The 20,912-nt window shown below is 54.2% G+C and overlaps 1 protein-coding gene across 1 annotated transcript in view; it reads left to right on the top strand.

Moving 5' to 3' along the window:
* The window catches only part of MLXIPL (MLX interacting protein like), a gene marked incomplete at its 5' end in the record, with an annotated part of 60,101 nt that overhangs the window by 10,995 nt on the left and 28,194 nt on the right, over positions 1-20,912 (top strand). The window contains 6 exons of the mRNA XM_084650640.1: positions 9,526-9,632; positions 9,960-10,042; positions 10,503-10,592; positions 11,686-11,730; positions 13,864-14,062; positions 15,669-15,749. Coding sequence (XP_084506766.1) covers positions 9,526-9,632; positions 9,960-10,042; positions 10,503-10,592; positions 11,686-11,730; positions 13,864-14,062; positions 15,669-15,749 — 605 coding nt within the window. The remainder of the gene's footprint in view (positions 1-9,525; positions 9,633-9,959; positions 10,043-10,502; positions 10,593-11,685; positions 11,731-13,863; positions 14,063-15,668; positions 15,750-20,912) is intronic.

Genomic DNA, 20,912 nt, shown 5'->3' with positions numbered 1-20,912 from the left:
CTCTGGCAGGGGTTACAGGACTTACACTATTTTTGCACTGCCTCACAAACCCCAGGCCAGTAGGAAATGTGTAGTAAGCACTGCTTGGTGCTCTGCGTATGTGCCCTGAGAAGGGTATATCACGGGCCAGGCTGAGTAATCTAAGGCAGTACTTTTGTGGTACCACCAGTTGTCTCCGTATTCCCCATGGCTCAGCTTTCCCAGGGGGCATCCAATCTCTAAGGAGCAGACCCAGAAAACGTTTCCAAGGTCTCTCCTGTCAGGGGCTGCTAAGGGAGTCTGTTGAAGCCCTTGGTTTTTCTAGTGAGGGGTCAATCACTTGCAATCAATTCCAAACCAGGAGCTGGGGTTCTCTGCTCAGCCTGGTGACTGGGGTCAGGTCAGCGTATCAGCAGGACTCTACATGGCCGTGGCCACACACTCACACTATCAGACAGCCACTCAGAGCTGCTCCTCAACTGCCAGCATGCAGCTCAGCGTCAGACCCTAGGGCTGCAGATGTTGGCTTTTGGCTCCAGGAGACCACACAAGTGGCCTGGGCCCAGGACCGTTCGTCATTTCCCAGCAAGACCTCTCCCAGCAGTTGGGAGTGTAACCCAACATCCTTAGGCCCTTTACTGGCACCCCATTTCAGATGTATCTGAACCACCAAGGAAAGGGGGTCCCACTAGTCCCTGACTGGTCAGGAATCTATTGGGGATAATGCTCAAGGGGCCAGCACCCTTTGGTGAGCCAGAGTTACCTGGGCCCCAGCATCCCTCCATCACTGGGCCTTTCCCCATCCACTGCCACCGGGAAGCTGATTCCCCTTTGGGGTCTGACAACGTCAGGTTTCTGCTGGGACCATTGGGGCTGGTTCCATCAGTGGTGAGGTCACTGCTACCTGGATCTGCTGTGGGTTACCACTAGCCCCTGGTCTCCCTAGCACCGGGCAGTGTGTTGCCTTATGGCCAGACTTGTGGCAATAAAATCATCTCAGCTCCCTGGGTTCCCTTTTCCTGTATGCTTCAGGGGTCAATTTAAACTTCTGCAACAGAGCTTGTTTACATTGCTCATAATCTATGTAGTCCTCTCTATCCATAAGGGTGAAAATGTCTAAGATCTGGAGCCAGATACCAGACCATGTCCTTCTGCCCCACTTTGTTCTATTCACACCCCACTTCAAAAGCATTTAGAAACACACCCATGCCATCCCACTCCTAAAGCAAAGAAATAATTTGCCATCTGTGCCACCCACCATCTGGGAATACAGGTGCACTTTCCCTGAAACTCGGACACCATGGACTCCATATGTCCCCACCATTCCCTCTTCTAGTTTTCTGATTTTCACCACAATCACTAGGGCTCTGCCCTTATATGCGTAGAATAGTCCCTGAAATGTTGGAATGCATTGGATGCAGCGGTCATACGTTATCACATTTCAGACAGAGAAATGCCATCGAATTGAGAGTGAGACCTCGCTTCGCTTGGCCAACTATATTTACACAACATACTGCTCTATGTGTACAACGTAGAGGGAGAGGGAAAGCTCTGGCATACATAGGTTCTTATATGGGCCCCATTATTATAGTTTCTGTGCACCTCTCTATCTTTAACACACAGAGTAGGGTGGGAAGAGCGGATGGGGCGTGGAGGCAGAGAGACTAAGCCCATGCCTACATTAATTCATTAATGATCTGGATGATGGGATGCATTGCACACTCAGCAAGTTCACAGATGACACTAAGCTGGGGGGAGAGATAGATACGCTGGAGGGTAGGGATAGGGTCCAGAGTGACCTAGACAAATTGGAGAATTGGGCCAAAAGAAATCTGATGAGGTTCAACAAGGACTAGTGCAGAGTCCTGCACTTAGGACGGAAGAATCCCATGCATCGCTACAGGCTGGGGACCAACTGGCTAAGCAGCAGTTCTGCAGAAAAGGACCAAGGGATTACAGTGGACGAGAAGCTGGATATGAGTCAGTAGTGTGCCCTTGTTGTCAAGAAGGCTAACGGCATATTATTTGATAGCTGCTTTCAACCTCCTGAAAGGTGGTTCCAAAGAGGATGGATCTAGACTATTCTCAGTGGTAGCGGATGACAGGACAAGGAGTAATGGTCTCAAGTTGGCCAAGTGGGAGAGATTTAGGTTGGATATTAGGAAAAACTTTTTCACTAGGAGGGTGGTGAAACACTGGAATGCGTTACCTAGGGAGGTGGTGGAATCTCCTTCCTTAGAAGTTTTTAAGGTCAGGCTTGACAAAACCCTGGCTGGGATGATTTAATTGGGGATTGGTCCTGCTTTGAGCAGGGGGTTGGACTAGATGACCTCCTGAGGTCCCTTCCAACCCTGATATTCTATGATATTGGGCTGCATTAGTAGGAGCATTGCCAGCAGATTGAGGGCAGTGATTATTCCCCTCTATTCGGCACTGGTGAGGCCACACCTGGAGTATTGCGTCCAGTTTTGGTCCCCCGATTACAGAAGGGATGTGGACAAATTGGAGAGAGTTCAGTGGAGGGCAACGAAAATGATTAGGGGGCTGGGGCACATGACTTACAAGGAGAGGCTGAGGGAACTGTGCAGAAGAGAAGAGTGAGGGGGGATTTGATAGCAGCCTTCAGCTACCTGAAGGGGGGTTCCAAAGAGGATGGAGCTCGGTTGTTCTCAGTGGTGGCATATGACAGAACAAGAAGCAATGGTCTCACGGTGCAGTGCGGGAGGTCTAGATTGGATATTAGGAATAACTATGAGGGTGGTGAAGCACTGGAATGGGTTCCCTAGGGAGGTGGTGGAATCTCCATCCTTAGAGGTTTTTAAGGCCTGGCTTGACAAAGCCCTGGCTGGGGTGATTTAGTTGGTGTCGGTCCTGCTTTGAGCAGGGGATTGGACTAGATGACCTCCTGAGGTCCCTTCCAACCCTAATATTCTATGATTCTATGATACACTGGGGTGCTATAGCAGCCTAGCTACAGTGCTGTAGCTATACCTCTGTAACCCTGTCGTGTAGACACAGACTACAGCCAAGGAAGGGGTTTTTCCGTCATTTTAGGAGCTCCACCTCCCCAAGTGACTGTAGCTAGTTTGACAGATTCTTCTATCAATCTAGCTGTGTCTTCTCTGGGGTTTACGTCGGTATAGTTACAGCACTCGGGGTGTGGATTTCAGCAAACTAAGTTCTAAGTGCAGACCAGGCCTGAGTAACTTGTCCAGGGTCACCCAGGAAGTCTGTGGCAGTGCAGCGAATTCAACATGGGTCTTCTGAGTCCCAGGTTAGCGCCCTAACACTTCCTCTCTATGTAGGATGCTAAACGTGAGCATTGAGGAGGCCAGGGAGGAAGAGCTGGTAGTCACGGCAGAAGATAACTAGGGCATGAACATGTGTTGTATCTGTGTGAACAGGAAGAAAGGGCTAGATTTTTGCTACATTAAGGAGGGAAATGCAGTGAGGATGTGTGTACGTAGGGAGGGGGTTTGAAGATGAATCCAAGGTTGTGAGCCTGAGAACCAGGGAGCATGGTGTCTGCTGTGGCAATGGCGAATAGAGAGTTTTAGGGGAAACAATGCAAAGCAGGGTTGTGGCTATGTTTATCTTAGCTGGAGGATATGGCAGGGAAAGAGGATGAGGCGAGGATCTGGGATAGACCTGCAGAGGCAGCTCAGAGAGCCACCGGCAGAGACGCGATGAGTAACATTAACAGTTTACTGACATAGTTACAGGGTATTTCAGGGTTCTAAATGCACCATGGAACCTGCGCTCTCGGGTGCATGGGGAGGGCAACCATTAGCTTTCTGGGTCTCCCAATGCGCCTTAAGGAGTGTTTGCCCTGGTGCCAGGATGTGAGCCCTGGGCATGGTGAGAGCTCTCTGCAGGGGGAAATGGGGTATTAATGGAAGGGGTGCCCATTTGTTATGCACTGGCGGGGTCTTTGGTTCAGGAGCAACAAACACAGGATTCAGGTGAAGGATCAGGCTCAGCTGTTGAACAGGCCTGTGGAAGGCTGTATTCTGAGACCAAGGATTTATCATGTGACCTGACAGCCATTCTCATTACTGCCAGACAAGGCTGGGGTGGCTGTATGTGTGGTTAGCATCATGTTTAATTTAAGTGCTGTTTTATCCCAGGAAAACAGTCAGGAGGGCCTGAAGGAGTCTTGTGCAGCTCCACCTCATCCATTCTCCCGGAGACCCAAGAGCTGGATGGTCTCATTGGTGCATTGCTGGGTGCTTTGTCTGGTCTTATTTAAATGGCTCAAGTCCTGGGGCTCCTGCTTCCCCCAGGCCCCTGGATCTCACTGACAGGAAGGAAGATTTTCCTGATATTCAGCCTAAACGTTCCCTTTCTTCATTTCATCCCACTTCTCCTTGGTCCAGCCCTGAGCCCTAACTTGATTAATTCCTGCCCCCCCACTCCCGGTATTTATCCCCGTCAGGTGTGCACAGAGGGTTAGATCATATTCCCCACCCCATGTGAAGTCATTTAGCTGAGTCTGCAGATCTAGTTTTTTACTTTTCCTGCATTCCCTCCATTTTTGTTGCTTCTTCTCAGAGCTCCCTCCCAGTTGTCTGTATCTATCTAGTTTTGGGAGGTCCCGATTTGAATGTGATGTTCCAGGGGCAGTTGAACCAGAGCCAAGAGAACCACCGACCTGTCCCCTACCTCGTCTATGACGTGATGCCTCCAGCCCTTTCCCTGGGCCTGTCACGATTACATTCCCTTTAATCACTCTCCACTCTCACCCTGTATTCTCAGGCCAGGATTTCTCTCCCTCTGGTTACAGCCTTGCACTGGGGGATTCACTCGTGTTTATCACAATGGATCTCGTTCTGTTTCCTGACCCTGTTTCTGGTCTCTCTGTTGCTCCTGCCTCCCATGCTGTGTAGTCGGCACCAACGTTCTCTGTGTGAGCCTGGGAAAGCGCTGTGGCGTGGCTGTTGTGCTTGTGCAGTTGGGGGTGTTTTGCGGGGTGGGAGGGGTGCATGCATCGATCTGGGCACAGCTGAAGTTAGTGCCCACCCAGGATCCTCCTTCACTGAGCTGTACTCAGGAATAATCTTCAGGCTTAGCACTTTTTGACCATAGATTCCCCCCCCACCCCAAAGCTCCCAATCTCTGTAAGTACGTTGGTCCCCATTTTACAGGTGGGAAACTGAGGCACAGAAGTTAAGTGACTTGCCCTACATTACACAGTGAGTTGATGGCAAAGCTAGGGATAGAACCCAGGAGTCCTGTGTTCCAGTTCCTTCCCTTTTCCATTATGGCCTTATTGGTGTGCCTATTCTCTGGGGACTGGCACTTCCTAGGCACCAAGATACATTTCCCAGCTTGGTTGAACCCACTCTCTATGCAAGGTAATGACACCATGGGGAACTGACTGTCTGGCTTGAAAAGAATCCCAACCATTTCCCATCTCGGGCCCAGTCCATGAAGGGGAAGCCGCCTCTGGCCCTCCATGACATGCCTGTGATCAGGAGCTGGGCTTTTCCTTTCTGAGTTTCAGGTGGCCAGCCCAGTGGCCCATCTATCTCTTCAAGTCCCGCTCCACAGCTCAGCCTTGCTCTCCTCCAGGAGCTGTTTCTGAAGGGGTAAGGCCGTCTTCAAGAGTGAATCAGGGAGCAAAGATCAGCCTGATGAACTTGACAAATGATTACATGATAATTAATGTTGGGAAACAACATAAGGATAATAAGCTCTAAATCCATCTCCCTCTTGCCTCCATGCTTCTAAGGGGAGCTCCGTGTGCCACGGGGAAAAAGGCTGGCACCATGTCCAGTGTGGGCATAGGGGATTCTTTAAAGCCTTTTGCGGAAGGGTGAGTTGCTGTCTCTTTAAGGGGTCAAAGTTCAACACTTTTGGCAGTGACTGAGCCTGGGTAACCTTGGCCGGCTGGCACTAGCCAAGCACCCAGGAAATTCTGCAACTCAATTGGCTCACCCGCCTGGCACTGGCAGGGTGTTTGCTTTGTAGCTCTGGGGAAAGTTCAAATTCCCTGGTGATAGCAGAGATACCCCTCTGTGTACCTCACTCCTGTCTGCCTGATCCCCCTCTCCCTCTCCACAGCCCTTGATGGGCACTCTGGTGAGCAGGTGACATTCGTGCCATTGGCACAGGAGCTGCCCCGGAGTGTAACCCCACTGCACGGGGCCCTCCGGCTTCGCACTGCCACTGACCATTTGCTCCTCCCCAGTGCACTTGCCCTTTCTCAGCCAGGGCCCAGGCTTATCACACCCTGGGCCAGGAAAGGCCCAGACAGAGCTGGAGGCAGCCATAAGCTGTTTGCTTTCTCACTGTCTTTTGTTGTTGTGTGGTGAGGGGCAGCATGGAACATGGAGAGACACCCCCCCTTCCCCAGTGTGTTCATGGAGAGTGAGAGGGGGTTCTCAACTCTATATTATAACAGGGGCCATTGTGAGAGACACTCCTGGGACTCACAAGCAGACGCCTCACTGTGCCAGGACTGGGCAGCATCCCTGAGGAGGGGGAATCACGGGGAGCAGCCCCACCATGCAGCGAGCAGAGACTGCGCAATGCTAGTGTACCTGCCTTCCAGCAAGGGTGCACCGCCAGGAGCTCCATGTGCTGGAGCCTCAGAAATCCCAGGGGTTTTTTGGCCTCCCTCCAGGAAGTGGTTCCAGATGCATGTGGTTCTTGCAGGATCCTGTCACATCCTCTGTCAGCAACACAGCCAATGGCCCTGGGGACGCTGTGCAGAACTGACCATAGACACCATGGGCCAGGTGTTCAGAAGGACACCTTCAGAGGACTGGGCCAAAAGAAATCTTATGAGGTTCAACAAAGACAAGTGCAGAGTCCTGCACTTAGGACAGAAGAATCCCAGGCACCGCTACAGACTAGGGACCGAATGGCTAGGCAGCAGTTCTGCAGAAAAGGACCTAGGGGTGACAGTGGATGAGAAGCGTTACCTAGGGAGGTGGTGGAATCTCCTTCCTTAGATATTTTTAAGGTCAGGCTTGACAAAGCCCTGGCTGGAATGATTTAGCTGGGGATTGGCCCTGCTTTGAGCAGGGGTTGGACTAGATGACCTCCTGAGGTCCCTTCCAACCCTGATATTCTATGATTCTAAGGACACAGCATGGTGTGTGCACACTGGATGCTGATCTCTTCTGAAACTAAGCTCCAAGAGCTTAGGTCACAGGAAATAGATTTCAGGGGCGATCATGCAGGAGGAGAATTTCGTAGATTTGAATGGACAAAGGAGAGAGCTGCAGGAGCAGCCTGCCTCGGGTCTCCCATGTTCTTGGCGGGATAGACTTTGCTCCCATGACATTGCCATAGAGACACACCAGGATGGCGCCTTCTCAGGACCTGTCAGGGCACTGCATGTGGGGCAACTCTAGAAAGCTGGGGGAATGCTGGGAACAGCAGGGTGTGTTGCTCCCATTGCTCGGTATAAAGAGAGGATCCATGCCTCCTGCTTCTACATCCTGTGCATAGGAGGAGTCTCTGGAGAAACCGAGCTCCACTCCCAAGGGATGGCTGTAGAATTCCTGCTCCAGTGCCAGACAAAACATAGCCTCTCCTGCTTGCAAGGGACCCTTCCTAGCCTTGTACCCAGAATCCTGAATGATATCCAGAAGCTAAAAGAACTCCAGATCCCTGGCATCACATGCTCACTGCAGCTCGCTCCATTTAGGATGGGCACTAGCTGATTTTCCAGGGGAATTCTAAACTGAAGCCAGTGCAAAAGTGACCCAGCCAGGAGCTAGAGAAGGCAATGGAGTGCAGCATTGAGTGCAAAGCATCAGTCAGTTGGGCAGCTGTTGCTGGGAGGGAGCTATGGGGAACTGCTGCTAAGTGATAATCCAGGAGCAACCAGGGACCCACTAAGACCCGATAGGGGTGAACTCTTCTGGCAAAGGGCAGCACAACTGCACAGTACCCGGGGCAGACATGGTGCTCTCCAGCTGTGCTGCTCCATGCATCCACCATCACCCCAAGCCCTACGTCATTCCAATCCTCTCCAGGCGGGGATGCTGTGCGCTTGGCCCCAGCCAGCTCTGTGTCTCCGAGGCTTGGGGAGGAGAGACACAGCAGACTTCAGGCTCCCAAAGCAGGGGCTGCAGAGCTGAGCACCAACAGGCCCCAGACTTTCCTTGCAGCCAAGGGTTCAAGTGGCCAATGAGCCGGGGGAAAGTGCGTCGGTACGACGTATCAGTAAACAGTGGCCACCGGTACCAGCCGACGTTAAAGCGCTGCCGCGGCAAAACATTGCTGCGGCAGCGCTTTACTGTTGTTGCCCCTTCTGCCCCCGCAGGCCGCCAACAGCGGGGACAAAAGAAGCAGCTGCCCCAGGGCCAGCGATTTAAAAGGGCCCGGGTCTCTGGCTGCTACTGCAGCTACTGCACTAGTGGCGGCCGGAACCCTGGGCCCTTTAAATCGCTGCTGGAGCCCTGGGTGGCATGGGCCAGGGAGTTTGGACAGGCTGGCTGGGGGACACTGACCCCCAGCCCCGCCACTTCTGCAGGACAGAGCCAGCCCCCATACCACTAAGTGTTGAGTGTTACTTTGACCCCTGCCAACGAGCAGCTCCCCCGAGCCCTCTGGAGGGAGGAGCAAGAAGCCATTGGTGAGCCGGGCCTGTGACTTGGAAGGCTGACATATTTAATGAGCCCTGGCCGCAGCTGTCCCATACCCCCAGCCTGGGAGCCTGCCCTGCCCCAGGCCCTGGTTGTCCCATACCCCCCAGCCTGGGAGCCTGCGCCATTCCGGGCTCCAGCAGTCCCATATCCCCAGCCCCAGAGCCTGCCCCTCCCTGGGTCTTGGCACACTCTTGCTGTGCACAAGCAGCCTGGAAGCCCCTGACTGAAGTTACACTTGGGGTGACCGCCCTGAACTTTGCTGCCAGACATGGTCTCCCAGGGCTGTGGCTGCCCAGCTGCTCTCTGGGCTGGAAATGGATGTACTCTCCTGAGCCCAGGTGCATGGATTAGTGTAATGAGGCTGCCAGCACTACAGGCCCATTAGGGGCACGCAGCCACCACAACAAGCTGTAAAACAAACACGGCTGCCTTTGGGAGCCTGGATACGGGGAGAAAGGGTGCAGGCCAGGCCCTGGAAGCAGGGAGGGGAAAGGAGGGAGGCAGAGAGCAGGCCTAGACTCAGGGGAGGCGGAGATGAGGGGGAGCTTTTGAAAAATCCTGCAGATTTTCAAGTAATGGCCATAAAGCACCACAGATGGAGCTGCACAGACCTTAGCAGCGGTGAATGTGGCACAGCCCAGCACCGCGTTCAGCCCCAGAGCAGTACACGATCTCTGACTGCCCTGTAGTTTCCTTTGGCTATGTACCCACATTGTGCAGTAGTGTACCTGGGAGCTGTGAACAGCTGCCTTGCCCCACCCCAGAAGTGGCTGCATTTCAGGGCCAGAGAAGGCGATACTATGCATCCCTTACCTAACTCCCAGGGTTTGTGAGGCACCATTACTGCTCATTTATAAAGCCCTGGGAACTCCTCCAATGGCCAATTCTACTAGGACCAGCCTTCTCCCAATCCCATCCCATCCCTCTCCTGTGCATGTTTCAGTGGGAAGCTGGTGTCTCCAAAGTGGAAGAATTTCAAGGGTCTGAGGCTGCTTTGCCGGGATAAAATCCGCCTCAACAACGCTATCTGGAGAGCCTGGTACATCCAATGTGAGTACACGGCCCAGCTGCCCTTGGGCCGGGCCCTGAATCCTCCCCCTGCAGCCAGACCTATGGCTCCGAGAACCTGGCCCTCATCTGGGGACGCTGGGGGAATGACTCTGGGGAGTGGGAGAAGTCTCTCCCACAGTGAGGGAGGGGCAGATCTTCACCCTGAGGAGAGACTCAGAGTGGGTGGGTGACTGAGTGAAAAGGGCAAGTCCTCTCCCTGGATGAGGTGGTAGAGGAGGCAGGTCCTGTCCCCAGGGGGGGCAAGGCCTGTCCCTGGATGGTGTGGGGAGGGGCGACTAGACCCTGACTCTAGCCTCTTGTGGGCAGATGTGGAGAGGAGGAAGAGCCCCGTGTGTGGGTTTGTGACCCCCCTGGAGGGCTCCGAGGCGGAAGAGCACCGGAAACCCGAGGTATGTACACAAGGGCTCTTCCCAGCCACATTGGGGTCGGGGGGATAGATCTGCAGCCAGTTGCCTGGGTCTGGGCTGAAGGTCTCTATTGGTCTGGCTCTGACAGGCTGGGGGCAGTGATGGGGTGGTGGGGGTTGTTTCTGCAGTTCCCAGGGTTCAATGGCTTCTCTTTTGGCTGAGGAAAACCAGCCCTGAGGCCAAGCGCCCAGGTGGGAGCCACATTGCACTCCTGCAGCTGGGGAAAGGGAAATGTGTGTGTCATGCCTCACCCAGCAGGGGGCGCTGTGGGGAGCAGGGCAGGAGCGTTGGCTGTTGTGGGAGCTCCCAGCTATGCCAGTTCCAGCCTCTCCCAGCAGAGGGTGCTGTTGGGAGGGTGCAGGGGTGCGGGCTGTGGGGGACGCTAAGATCAGGTGCTTGCTGAGGGTGCCTGTGACCTGTGTGCTGGCTGTGTCCTTGCCAGGCTGTTGTGCTGGAGGGGAACTACTGGAAGCGTCGGATCGAGGTGGTGATGAAGGAGTATCACAAGTGGAGGATTTACTACAAGAAGCGGGTCAGCGTCTCCTTTCCCTGCAGTGCTCATTGCTTTGGGGCTGTGAGGCCAGAGCAGGGCACTCGTGGGTGGCAGGGCCCAGACACTACAGCTCTGGGCATGCTTGACATGCACAGATCCTGAGCCAGCCCCTGGGCTCCTGGCCTTGCTTAGGGACACTGTCTGTGAAGGCCGCTTGCTGGGAGGCTGAGGGCTGCACCTATCACTGTGTAGGGCGGATTGCAGATGTCCCCTGGTCTCTGATAGAGGGCAGGCCTCAGGTTTCTCAGCAGCCTGGCACAACTCACTCCCCCAGACCCCACATGGCCTGGACTGGCCTGCCCGCAGCGGGATCCCCAGGGCTGTGCTTTGCCGGGCGCTGATGGGCCCCATTGCCCCCATCAGCCACCCCAGGAGCAGGTGACCTGGGACAGAGTGAAGGAGGGAAAATCAGCAACCAAAGGGTTCTGCGGAAATCTACTGATGCCAGGCAGGGTGGTGATGCCACCTAGTGGTTGTTTAAAGTTCCTGGCACATGCCCTGTCTCCAGTGTCTCCCATTTTGGAGTGCAGCAGTGGCTGGCTGCATAAGCCAGGAGGAGCAGCTGCTCTCCCAGGGGCAGGGGCAAGGATCTCTCATTCCCTGCTGCTTACCTACTGGAGCCAGCGTTCCAGCAAGACAAGGGGAGGGCGCTGCCAGGTGTCTGTGATATCCCTTATATTCCCTGGGCAGCCCACTCATGATCCTGCTGAGGTTTTGGGAGGAAGGATCAGAGTCTTTATAAAATAAATACAAATAAAAATGACACTGTCACTTGGCCAGTGCGTGGGGTCATGGTCCTGGCCAGTAATGGGAGGTTATCCATGCTGAGGGTGGCCAAAGTGTTTACTTTGGGGTGCCAGGGTCCAGATGCCACCATACAGAACTGCCCCCTCCCAGGGCACCCCACCCCTGGGCTGAAGACCACTGCAGTCTCGTCAGCCCTGCCCAAAGGGGAGAGCCATGGTGCCCTTTTCCACCTCCCTTGTTGGCTGCTTGGGGTGCACTGCCAACCTCGCCCCAGCTTGACTCCCCTATCAGGAGAAGGGGCTGACAGGTCATGTTTTCCATGCAGCTTCGAAAGTCCAGCCGGGAGGGTGAGATCTCCAGCTCAAAGCAGGTGAGTCCCCCACAGGGGTGAGGGGCGGTCTTCTGCAAGAGGAAGTGGTGGGAGGAGTGGCGCTCGCTCCAGATCCCAAGCATTGCCAGCTCTCATGGTTTGATCACTTGTCTCATGATACTTGGTGTTTTCTTAAAGCCCCAGCTGCTGGAGTCTGGTGATTACTCTATCATCTCAGCTTTGGTGTCTTTTAAAAAGTACGTTTCTAGCCCTCGTGGCTGTGTGAAAACGCTGGAAAGTGCCTCCAGAAGGCTCAGATCCCAGAACGCAAATACCACATGCCCCGCATGCAGTGGTCTTTTCTAAAGGGCTCCTGGCTTTTAAGCCAGACTCATGATTTTTTGGGACCCAACTCTTTGGAGTTCGTGCGGCTGGAGATGCTGGAGCCTCATCTTCCCAGTTGGAATGTATGAAATTAACAGGAGCAATATCCTGGAAATGAAGGGTTAAATAAAGTCCTGGGCAGGTAAATATTCATTCGGTTAAAACTGGCGTGATCGGCTAAGCCCCCTACACAGCACAGGGGTGCTGGCAGGGGAAGCATTTCTGCAGCTTCAGAGCTGCCTTTGGGAATGTTTTGAAGCCTGGCCAGCATGCCCCCGGGGACCCAGCTGGAGCACTGCTTCACCACCTGGGCTGAATTCAGCTCCAAGAAAGGGGACCTGAAAGGGAGAGAAGAGTCCAGTTCCAGACTTCAGCCATCCTGCCCCACGCTGCGTCCACCAAGAGCAGGGAAGAGACGCCTCTCAGCTGGCTGTACAAACCTGCCAGGTCTGGGAGCTGGAGCACTGGTCCTGCGGAGAGAGAAGTGGTAGAACTATGGCAGACCCCCATCTTGTCCCCCAAAAGAGGGGATTCAGGCCAGGGTCAGAGAGAGCTTGAGGCCTGAGTGTGTGACTGGGAGACACAGTGACATTCAACAAGTGTCTCTCTGGGCCGCCACGTCCCCATCTGTAAGTGGGGCTGTCAGGATGAAGGGAGACTTGTGTTGGTAAATGCAGATGTATAGCCCTACACACAGGCTAATTATGCTCCCCAGACTGGCTGGCTGTGAGTCAGAGGGGACTGTTCCTTGTCTGTAAATGTGTGTCTGTAAATGTGGTCGGGTGGGGTTGGACAGACTGTATGTTTGTGCGTAATCAAAGGGCTGGGGAGGTAGGGAGAGGGGTGATATTGTTCCATTTGCTGCCATGGTTGGATGAGAGCGGAGCCTGAGCTTCAAGGTCTCCTGGACTTGGCCCTGTGGTTTGAGTTTGGGCCCTTCTGTGTCCGGAGTCAGGCGAATGTCAAGTGACCCTCACTCCAGCACTGATTCCTCTGGGTTCAGAGGGCGCTGCGGCCAGCTCTGCAGGTCCAGATTGTCCTGTCCCACCCTGCAGCCCAGCTGCCTCCAGGAGGGCCATGGCTGGCCAGCCCCACACGTTGGATGGCTCCACTAAGACAAGGGAAGGGAATTCCCCCAATGCTCAAAAATTCCAGCTGGATGCATTTTGCTTTGACTATCCCAGACTCTCTCGGTTGAAACAAGGGATGTGATCTTGAATGAACCAGGAAAACTTTCTTCAAAGAGGGGTCTGGGGTACAGGAGCTATGGCAGCCCAACCTGCTGGGGAAGGCTCTAGTACAAGAATCATTTCCCATCATGACATGCAGCCACTTCTGGGCTAGGGGAGGGCAACAGTTCCCCTGCGTAGCTACGCCCCCACAGCACTCTGGGACAGGCAGGATGGGTGTCAGATCAAACTGCAGGGGGATGGGATGGAGAGCAATGGAAGGGCTTTGCCAGAGTTAGTGTGTGGCCAGGGCAGGGGGGTTAACAACCCCCTGTCCTCCAGATTAAAGACTCCCTGATGACTACAATGGCTACGAGGGCAGAGGACCTGGAACCAGCACCAGCCACCCAGCACTATAGAGATGGTGCTCTGTCAGAGCAGGAGGGGGCCTGCCAGGGGAGAGACTGCCGGTGGAGAGGGACCAGGGAAGGCCGGGGGCTGCCAGGGGAGAGGGGCCAGGGAGCTGCCAGAGGAGAGGGGCTGGGCGGGTGCCCAGGGAGAGGTGCCCAGGGAGAGGTGCCTGGATTCTGCCCAGGGAGAGGTATCTGGGGGGGCTCCTTTGATGAACTCTCTTGTGCAGGATGAGGGTGTGTGGAAGCCATCGGAGAAATGGTGCAACCAGCTGTTCTCCAGCGTGGTGCCCATGCTGCTGGGGGATGAGAATGAGGAGGCTGGAGGGCGGCAGCTCTTTGACTTGGACAGCTTCCTCTCGGACATCTCAGACACGCTCTTTACCATGACGCAGCCCCTGTGCTCCCACCAGACGCTCCCAGAAGACGGTACGTCCCTCAGACTGCGTTCTCACCCATGAACCTCACTGGGGTAGTGGGGGGTGGCTGAGGGGTTCTGGCGGGGTCCTGCCCTAGTTGCATTAGCTTCTTCACGTTTTCTTAGCATCCCCCCCCTCAAACGAGGAGCTCTGGTCCTGTCCTGCACTAGCCAGGCCTGGTCTCCAGAGCGATCTCCCCAGTGCGGCTCCTCCCAAAGCAGCAAGGTCAGGTTAATGAGATGCCACAGGCAGTGCCCACTCCCTTTCCTTCAGTGCCCTGCCCCCACCCGGCAGCCCAGGAGCCACTCAGGTGGGGCAGGGGCAGCACTTCCCATGCATGCAACGGAGCAAACAATACAGACGGGGGGTGCTAGTCCCAGGAGCAATGGCCCAGTGCTAATAATAACAGAATACACTTCCAGAGCACCTTCCTGCCAGGGGACCCCAGGGCTCCGCTCAGCCACCACAGTCATGCAGTCCCCTCTGGGGTGGAACATGGCCCTTGTGTACCACTGCATAGCAAACTAGAATGGCAGGCAGAGAATGCCATGCCCTGCTGAAAGTGGGCGCATGTAAAGCCTGGAGTGGGAGCAGGCTAACGTGCTGATTGGTAGCCTCTTTGGTAGCCCCCCCCTCCCTCCAGTGGCCAGGGCCATGGGCATGTCTCAGGAGGTCAGTGGGAGAGGTGAGGCTGAGACAGGAGTGTTCTTTAGCAGCTGCTGTAAGAGCCCCAGTGGGGCAGAGGCCCAGGGAGGTTCTTCAAGCTGCCAGTGCTTTACAATGGGGGAGCAAAGTCACTACTGGCCCTGTAGGGAGGCAGTGTGGCCTAGAAGCTGGCACACTAGGCTGGGACTCAAGACCCCTGGGTGCTACTCCCGCCTCTGCTGCTGAGTGACCATGGACAAGTCATGTCCCTTCTCATGCCTCGGTTTCCCCATCTATAAAATGGGTATAATGACACTGGCCTCCTTTTCAATGTGCTGAGACCCGTGACTGAAAGGTGCTGGATAGGGGCTGGAGTTTATTGTTAATATCTGCCCTTTCAGGACAGTTCTCCCCTGCCACGTACTCCTGCCTGGCTGAGCCCACCCTGGTCTGTGCAGGGCAGGTCCTCTCCCTCCTGCTCCAGGGACCCTGCCTTCTCAGCCGTCCCCTCCTGCCTGAGGGAAGGAGAACCTGCTACCAGAATGCAGCAGCCCCTCCTGGGCTTCTGTCTCCCTCAACCAGCAGGAAGAGGGGATCCAGCACCCAGGGCTGGGAAATCCCTCCCATCCCTTGTGCAGATGATAGTGGCTTCAGGCCATGGGGGGAAAAGCAGAGGATTCTCGGTGGGGAGGCTGCCCAGCATTAGTGCTGGAGCAGATGAGTTCTCAGCTGCCCCCCTTCTACTGGCTTGTGGCACAGATACATTCTCTGCAAGGCCATGAGACAAATGGTCTCCCAGGAGAGCCCTATAACGGGGCAGATGTAGAGAGGCAGGGCAGGAGGCTCCTTGAGGGCTAACAAGCTGGCAACAGTGAGCCAGGGAATGTGGAACACAAGTAGAGGACTACAGGGAGCAGGAATTGGGGTCCAAGGGAACGGGCAACTGATGGGCTGGTTCTGCCCTTTTGCAGCCTACACTGGGAATGCCGACATGATCCAGCCAGGCTTGATCCCGTTGCAGCCAAATCTTGATGATTTTATGGAAATCTCAGGTAGGAGCCAGCCCTGGCAGGGGACCAGCTATTTGCGGAAGCTGGATTTGTGCAGCGGGGTTGGGGACAAATGCCCCATCTCCCCACTGCCTCAGAGAGCTTAGCCTCAGTGGGCTGGAGCTGAGTGCTGTCCCCGGCCTGGCAACAGAGGGGGCTGACAAATGGCAGTGGGTAGAGCTGATGGGGGGGGAAGCGGGGCCTCTGGGATTTCACACCAATGAACTGAAGGAGGGAAGCAGTGGCACTGTGGTGAAATGCCCTGATGGTACTAAGCTGGGGGGAATTGCAAACAGAGCAAGGACGGAGCATACAGCAGGTTCTGGGGAGCCGAGCTGTGCTGGGGCAGGAGGGCAGGAAGCCAGGTCCTGGGGAAACTGAATTTCTCCAAATGTAGCTCTCTTTACAGGAATGTGAAACCACAAGGGGGTTTGGCTGCAGACAGAGGAAGGAAAACTCTCCCCACAAGTTTCAGAGGAGCAGCCGTGTTAGTCTGTATTCGCAAAAAGAAAAGGAGTACTTGTGGCACCATAGAGACGAACCCATTTATTTGAGCATGAGCTTTTGTGAGCTACAGCTACGAAATCCGCTGAAGCGAGCTGTAGCTCACGCTCAAATAAATGGGTTCGTCTCTAAGGTGCCACAAGTCCTCCTTTTCCTTCTCCCCACAAGAAAGAGGAAATCTCGAGGGGGCGAGCAGCTTTCTGCTGTGCTGCCGGGGTTGGGGGGAAGGATGGGGGCAGGAGCCTGGGTGGGGTAGGGGGGGAGCTTTTGGAGGGGTCCCCTCATTGCTCCTGGAACTCCCCTATCTGCCCCCGCACCCCTAGGCCATTGAAACAGCCTGTGTCTGGCTGCATGGGAGCGCAGGACCCTCAGGCTGGGGGGACCAGGCCTTAGGGAACAGGGATCTCCTGGTCACCGTGCATGGTTCAGGGCCTGGACAGAGGTGCAGCCCTGTGACAGCTGCCCCTTGCAGCTGAGAGGAAAGGAAATGGGGTCCTGATGGTGGTCCCCAGGGGATCAGGTCCTGATGGGGCCAGGCAGTGATTTGCTGCCAGGGGAGGGCAGTGCATATGGATATGGTGACTGACCCCGCAGGGGGCTGTTCCTGCATCCCCTGGGCAATGCCGTCCTACAAGTGCTGCTCACAGAACCAGCCTTGTCATCCGGGGATTAGGCTTGCAGGCGGGTCATGGGCCACCTGTGCAAGGGAGGGGAAGGAAGGGGAGGGAGCGCATCCACTCGGTGCTGGACTTCTCCATTGCGCTCCAGCAGCTCAGCCTCCAACTCTGCCCCAGAGGGAGGGAAAGTGAGGCCAGACTGGGCCACTGAGCTATGGGGCAATAGTAAATGGTGGACCCTGCCCCATGGTGCTCACGCCACCAGCTCTGCAGAGGAGAACAGCCCAACCTGAGAGCAGGGGTGCAAGGGCTTTTAAGGGGTGGGAGTCATGGGGTGCCCCAACCGGGTGGGGGGCGGGAGTGTGAGCATCTGGGGTCCTCTCCCTCCCCTGCTGGAGGGGGGCTCGGAGGAGAGACGCTGCAGAGGAGGCTAAGAGCGCGTGGGTGGGGGAGTGAGAATATGCGGGAAAGAGTTTGCAGGCGGGAATCAGGACAGAGTCAAGCCATGAAAGTTGGGCTAAAGGAAACCCAGCTCTAGAGACTGGTCAGGGAGAGCAGAGATCCCTGCTCACAGCCCTGCAAACTGGGCTGGAGCGAGACACTGAGCAACGCTGAAGAGTGGGGTAGGAAGCCAGGGGGAGGAACACAAATGAGAGATACAGCTCAGGTCCCTCTGCACTTTTTTCAGCCATGGGGCAGCCCCACCCCAAGGCTCCAGCATGGCTCCTTGCCATTGATGGGCCCAACTTGTCCCCAAACCAACCTGTAGCTTTGGGCTTCAGCTCCAGGGGGGAAGCTCTGGAAATGCCCTAGCTATGAACTTGGAAGGTGCCCGGCCAGCACAACCTGCTGAGCTCGGTAGAGGTCCATAAGGAGCTATGTAAAGGGCTACATTTTGGCTGCACCGTATCTCACAAACCAGGGGCAGCTGGGAGTCCTGTCCTAGTGGAATGGCCTGGGCATCGCCACAGCTCTTGCGTCTGCGGCTTCCTGTGGGCTCAGGGCTGACCTTTGTGGAGGCTGATTGGCTTGGGCCTCCAGGAGCTCTGCTGCCAGTATCCACTTCCCACTTTCCTCCTTGGGAGGAAACAAGTGACCTTGCATCATTTGACTGCTGGCTGATGCAAGACCAGTTGCTGGCAGAAAGCAAGGCTGGGACGGCGGACGTGAGTGCAGCCTGCAGGTGCAGCCCTGGGGCACCCTCTGGACGAGCCAGACATGGGGGAAGTGAATGCAGATTCTGCGCTCTTACACCACTTCCTGCAGCCCCACTTGCTGGAGACACTGCGGGTGCCCCAGCTCTGGCCAGCCCCCGCTAATTCGTTTCCTACAGCATCTCCTGAGGGGAGAGGCCAGGACTGGAGCAGCTGGAAGCTCCCCACGGCCAGGGCTCCTGCAGCTGGGAACTAGGGCTGGTGGGAAATTTTCTGCTGAAATTGTTTTTCGATGGAAAATGGGATTTTCAGCAGAATGCTCCCAAAGAGTGTCTGCTTTCCATGGAAAATTCCCCCGTCCCTGAGAAACAGAGCTACCTCTGTCACACATGGCACCATGGTGCCTCATGGGAATTGTTGCGTGCATGCCTCACGCGCCCATTCTCCTTCATGGGCCGTGGTGTCTGACTCCATCGCTCATGCTGCACCATGGGCAGGGAACCTGAGATTCCGAGATTAGAAGGCCACAAGTGATCCCTGGGATCTGACCTGTATAATGCAGGCCAGAGGCCTGCCCTGAATTAATTCCTGGTTGAACTAGAGCAGAGCTTTTAGAAAAAACAGATGTACCAATTGTGAGTGTTGGAGAATCCACCACTACCCCCGGTAAATTATTCCAAAGGTTAATTACCCTCATTGTTAAACATTTGCACTTTATGTCTAGACTGAATTTGTCTAGCTTCCACCTCCAGCCATTTGATCTTGTTCTGCCTTTGTCTGCTAGATTGGAGAACACACTGGCAAAGTTTTATTCCCCATAGAAGTACCTAAAAACTATAATAGATAGATTGAACTCCTTGAATGTGTCACTAGAAGGCAGGTTTTCCAAACCTTTAATCATTTTCATGGCTCTTCTCTGAATCCTCTCCAAATGATCAACATCCTTCTTGAGTGGTAGATGTCAGAACTGGACACAGTATTCCACCACTGCCAAATGCAGAGGTAAAATAACCTCTCTACTTGTACTCGAGATTCCCCTGTTTGTACATCTCCGGATCACATTAGCCCTTTTGGCCACAGTGTCACACTGGGAGCTCATCTTCAGGTGATTATCCACCATGACCCCCACATCTTTTTCAGAGTCACTGCTTCTCAGAGTCCCCTGTCCTGTAAGTATGGTCTACATTCTGTAGTCCTAGATGTATGACTTTACATTTGGCCAAGTTAAATTGCATATTGTTTGCTGCATTCAGCTTACCAAGTGATTCAAATCACTGTGTATCAGTGACCTGTCCTGGTCATTTTTTACCATCCCCTCTATCTTTGTGTTGTCTGCAAACTTCATCAGGGATTATTTTGTTTTCTTCCATGTAACTGACAAAACTGTTAAAATGTGTAGGGCCAAGAATCGGTCCCTGTGGGACCCCACTGGAAACACACCTGCTCAATGGTGATTTCCCATTTACATTTATATTTTGAGCCCTATCAATTAGCCAGTTTTTAATCCATTTAATGTGTGCCATGTTAATTTTGTATATTCTGATTTTTTAATCAAAGTGCTTTTCAGTATCAAGTCAAACACCTTACAGGAGCCTAAGTATATTACATCAACACTATTACTTTTATCGACCAAACTTGTCATCTCATCAAAAGATATCATTAGTTTGATGGGAGCTATTTTCCATAAACCTGTGCTTCCTTCCTGTCCTCTGGAACTTCCCCCAAGACTCCTAGAGTTATTGAAAATCAACATTAATGGTCCAGCGAGTTTCTTGGCCTGCTCCTTTAAAACTCTTGGATTATGTTATCCAATCCTGCTGATTTAAAAATATCTGACTTTAGTAGTTGCTGTTAAACATATTCTTGTGTTGCTATGGGAATGGAAAGTATTTCGTCTTAATCGTCATCCTCATCATCATCTCTGACATGACTACACCGGCTGTGTTTTTTCCCAAATACAGAACAGCAATATATATTAAGCACTTCTGCCTTTTCTGCATTTTCCTTGACAGCCCTACCAAGAGGGAGAAAGGGGTTCTAGCATAAGGCACCCAAACTACAACTCCCATAAGGCACCATGGCAATAGTTTGAATCAGAATATTTCACTTTTTTGGTTTAATATTTGGCTGAAAACTCAATTTTCCATGACCCCTCACCCCTTTCCCTATTTTCCAACTCGCTCTGCTGGGAGCTCCCCACAGCCAGCACTCCTGAACCGTGGCCTACATCAGCCATTCCTAGCCTGCGGTCTGTGGAACATGTGGCTTGGGCTCTGTGGAGGGCAGGCTGGAAAGTGGTATTTCCAGCTGCTAAAATGCATGAATGGAAGAACAAGCTCCCTTTCCTGTTCTCTGCTGCTGCCCTGCGGAGGTTATGTGATTGAGGGGCAGTGATGTGTGGGAAGGGACGACTCTACGGAACACTCTCCAAGATGTTTCCTTTCTTGTCTTTCCTGGGGGGAGCTGGGTGTGCTGGACAGGCAGAGTGATCACTCAGCCCAGCAAGGGCTCTGAGCTGAAGCAACAGTTCAGTGTGGTCCCTTCATGCTCACTCTCTCTGGGCTTGTGCTGCTGCTGCTGCTTTTGCTCGGAGACTGTCGCAAGTCGTAGCATTTCTGCTGAGTACAGTCAGAGAGGAAAATACCCTCCTGCTGGGAGGGGCTGGCTGGCTTAGGCCATATTTCTAGTGGGCACAAAAGCCCAGTGCCACCTGGCCAGTGCTACGAGGCCTGGGATGGAGGGAGAGGCAAAGGTGTAGTGCGGGAGCTCGCTGCATGCAAATAGGAAGAGAATTGTTCAGAGCCAGGACTCTACCCAGTCAGGGCCAGCTCTAGGTTTTTTGCCTCCCCAGCAAAAAATTTGCCGCCCCAAGCTCAGAGAGCGCAACTGCC

Source organism: Lepidochelys olivacea (genome assembly GCF_965140295.1).
Source record: "Lepidochelys olivacea isolate rLepOli2 genome assembly, chromosome: 17".
In the NCBI taxonomy this organism is placed as follows: Eukaryota; Metazoa; Chordata; order Testudines; family Cheloniidae; genus Lepidochelys; species Lepidochelys olivacea.
This window is presented reverse-complemented; position numbering and strand designations above follow the sequence as displayed.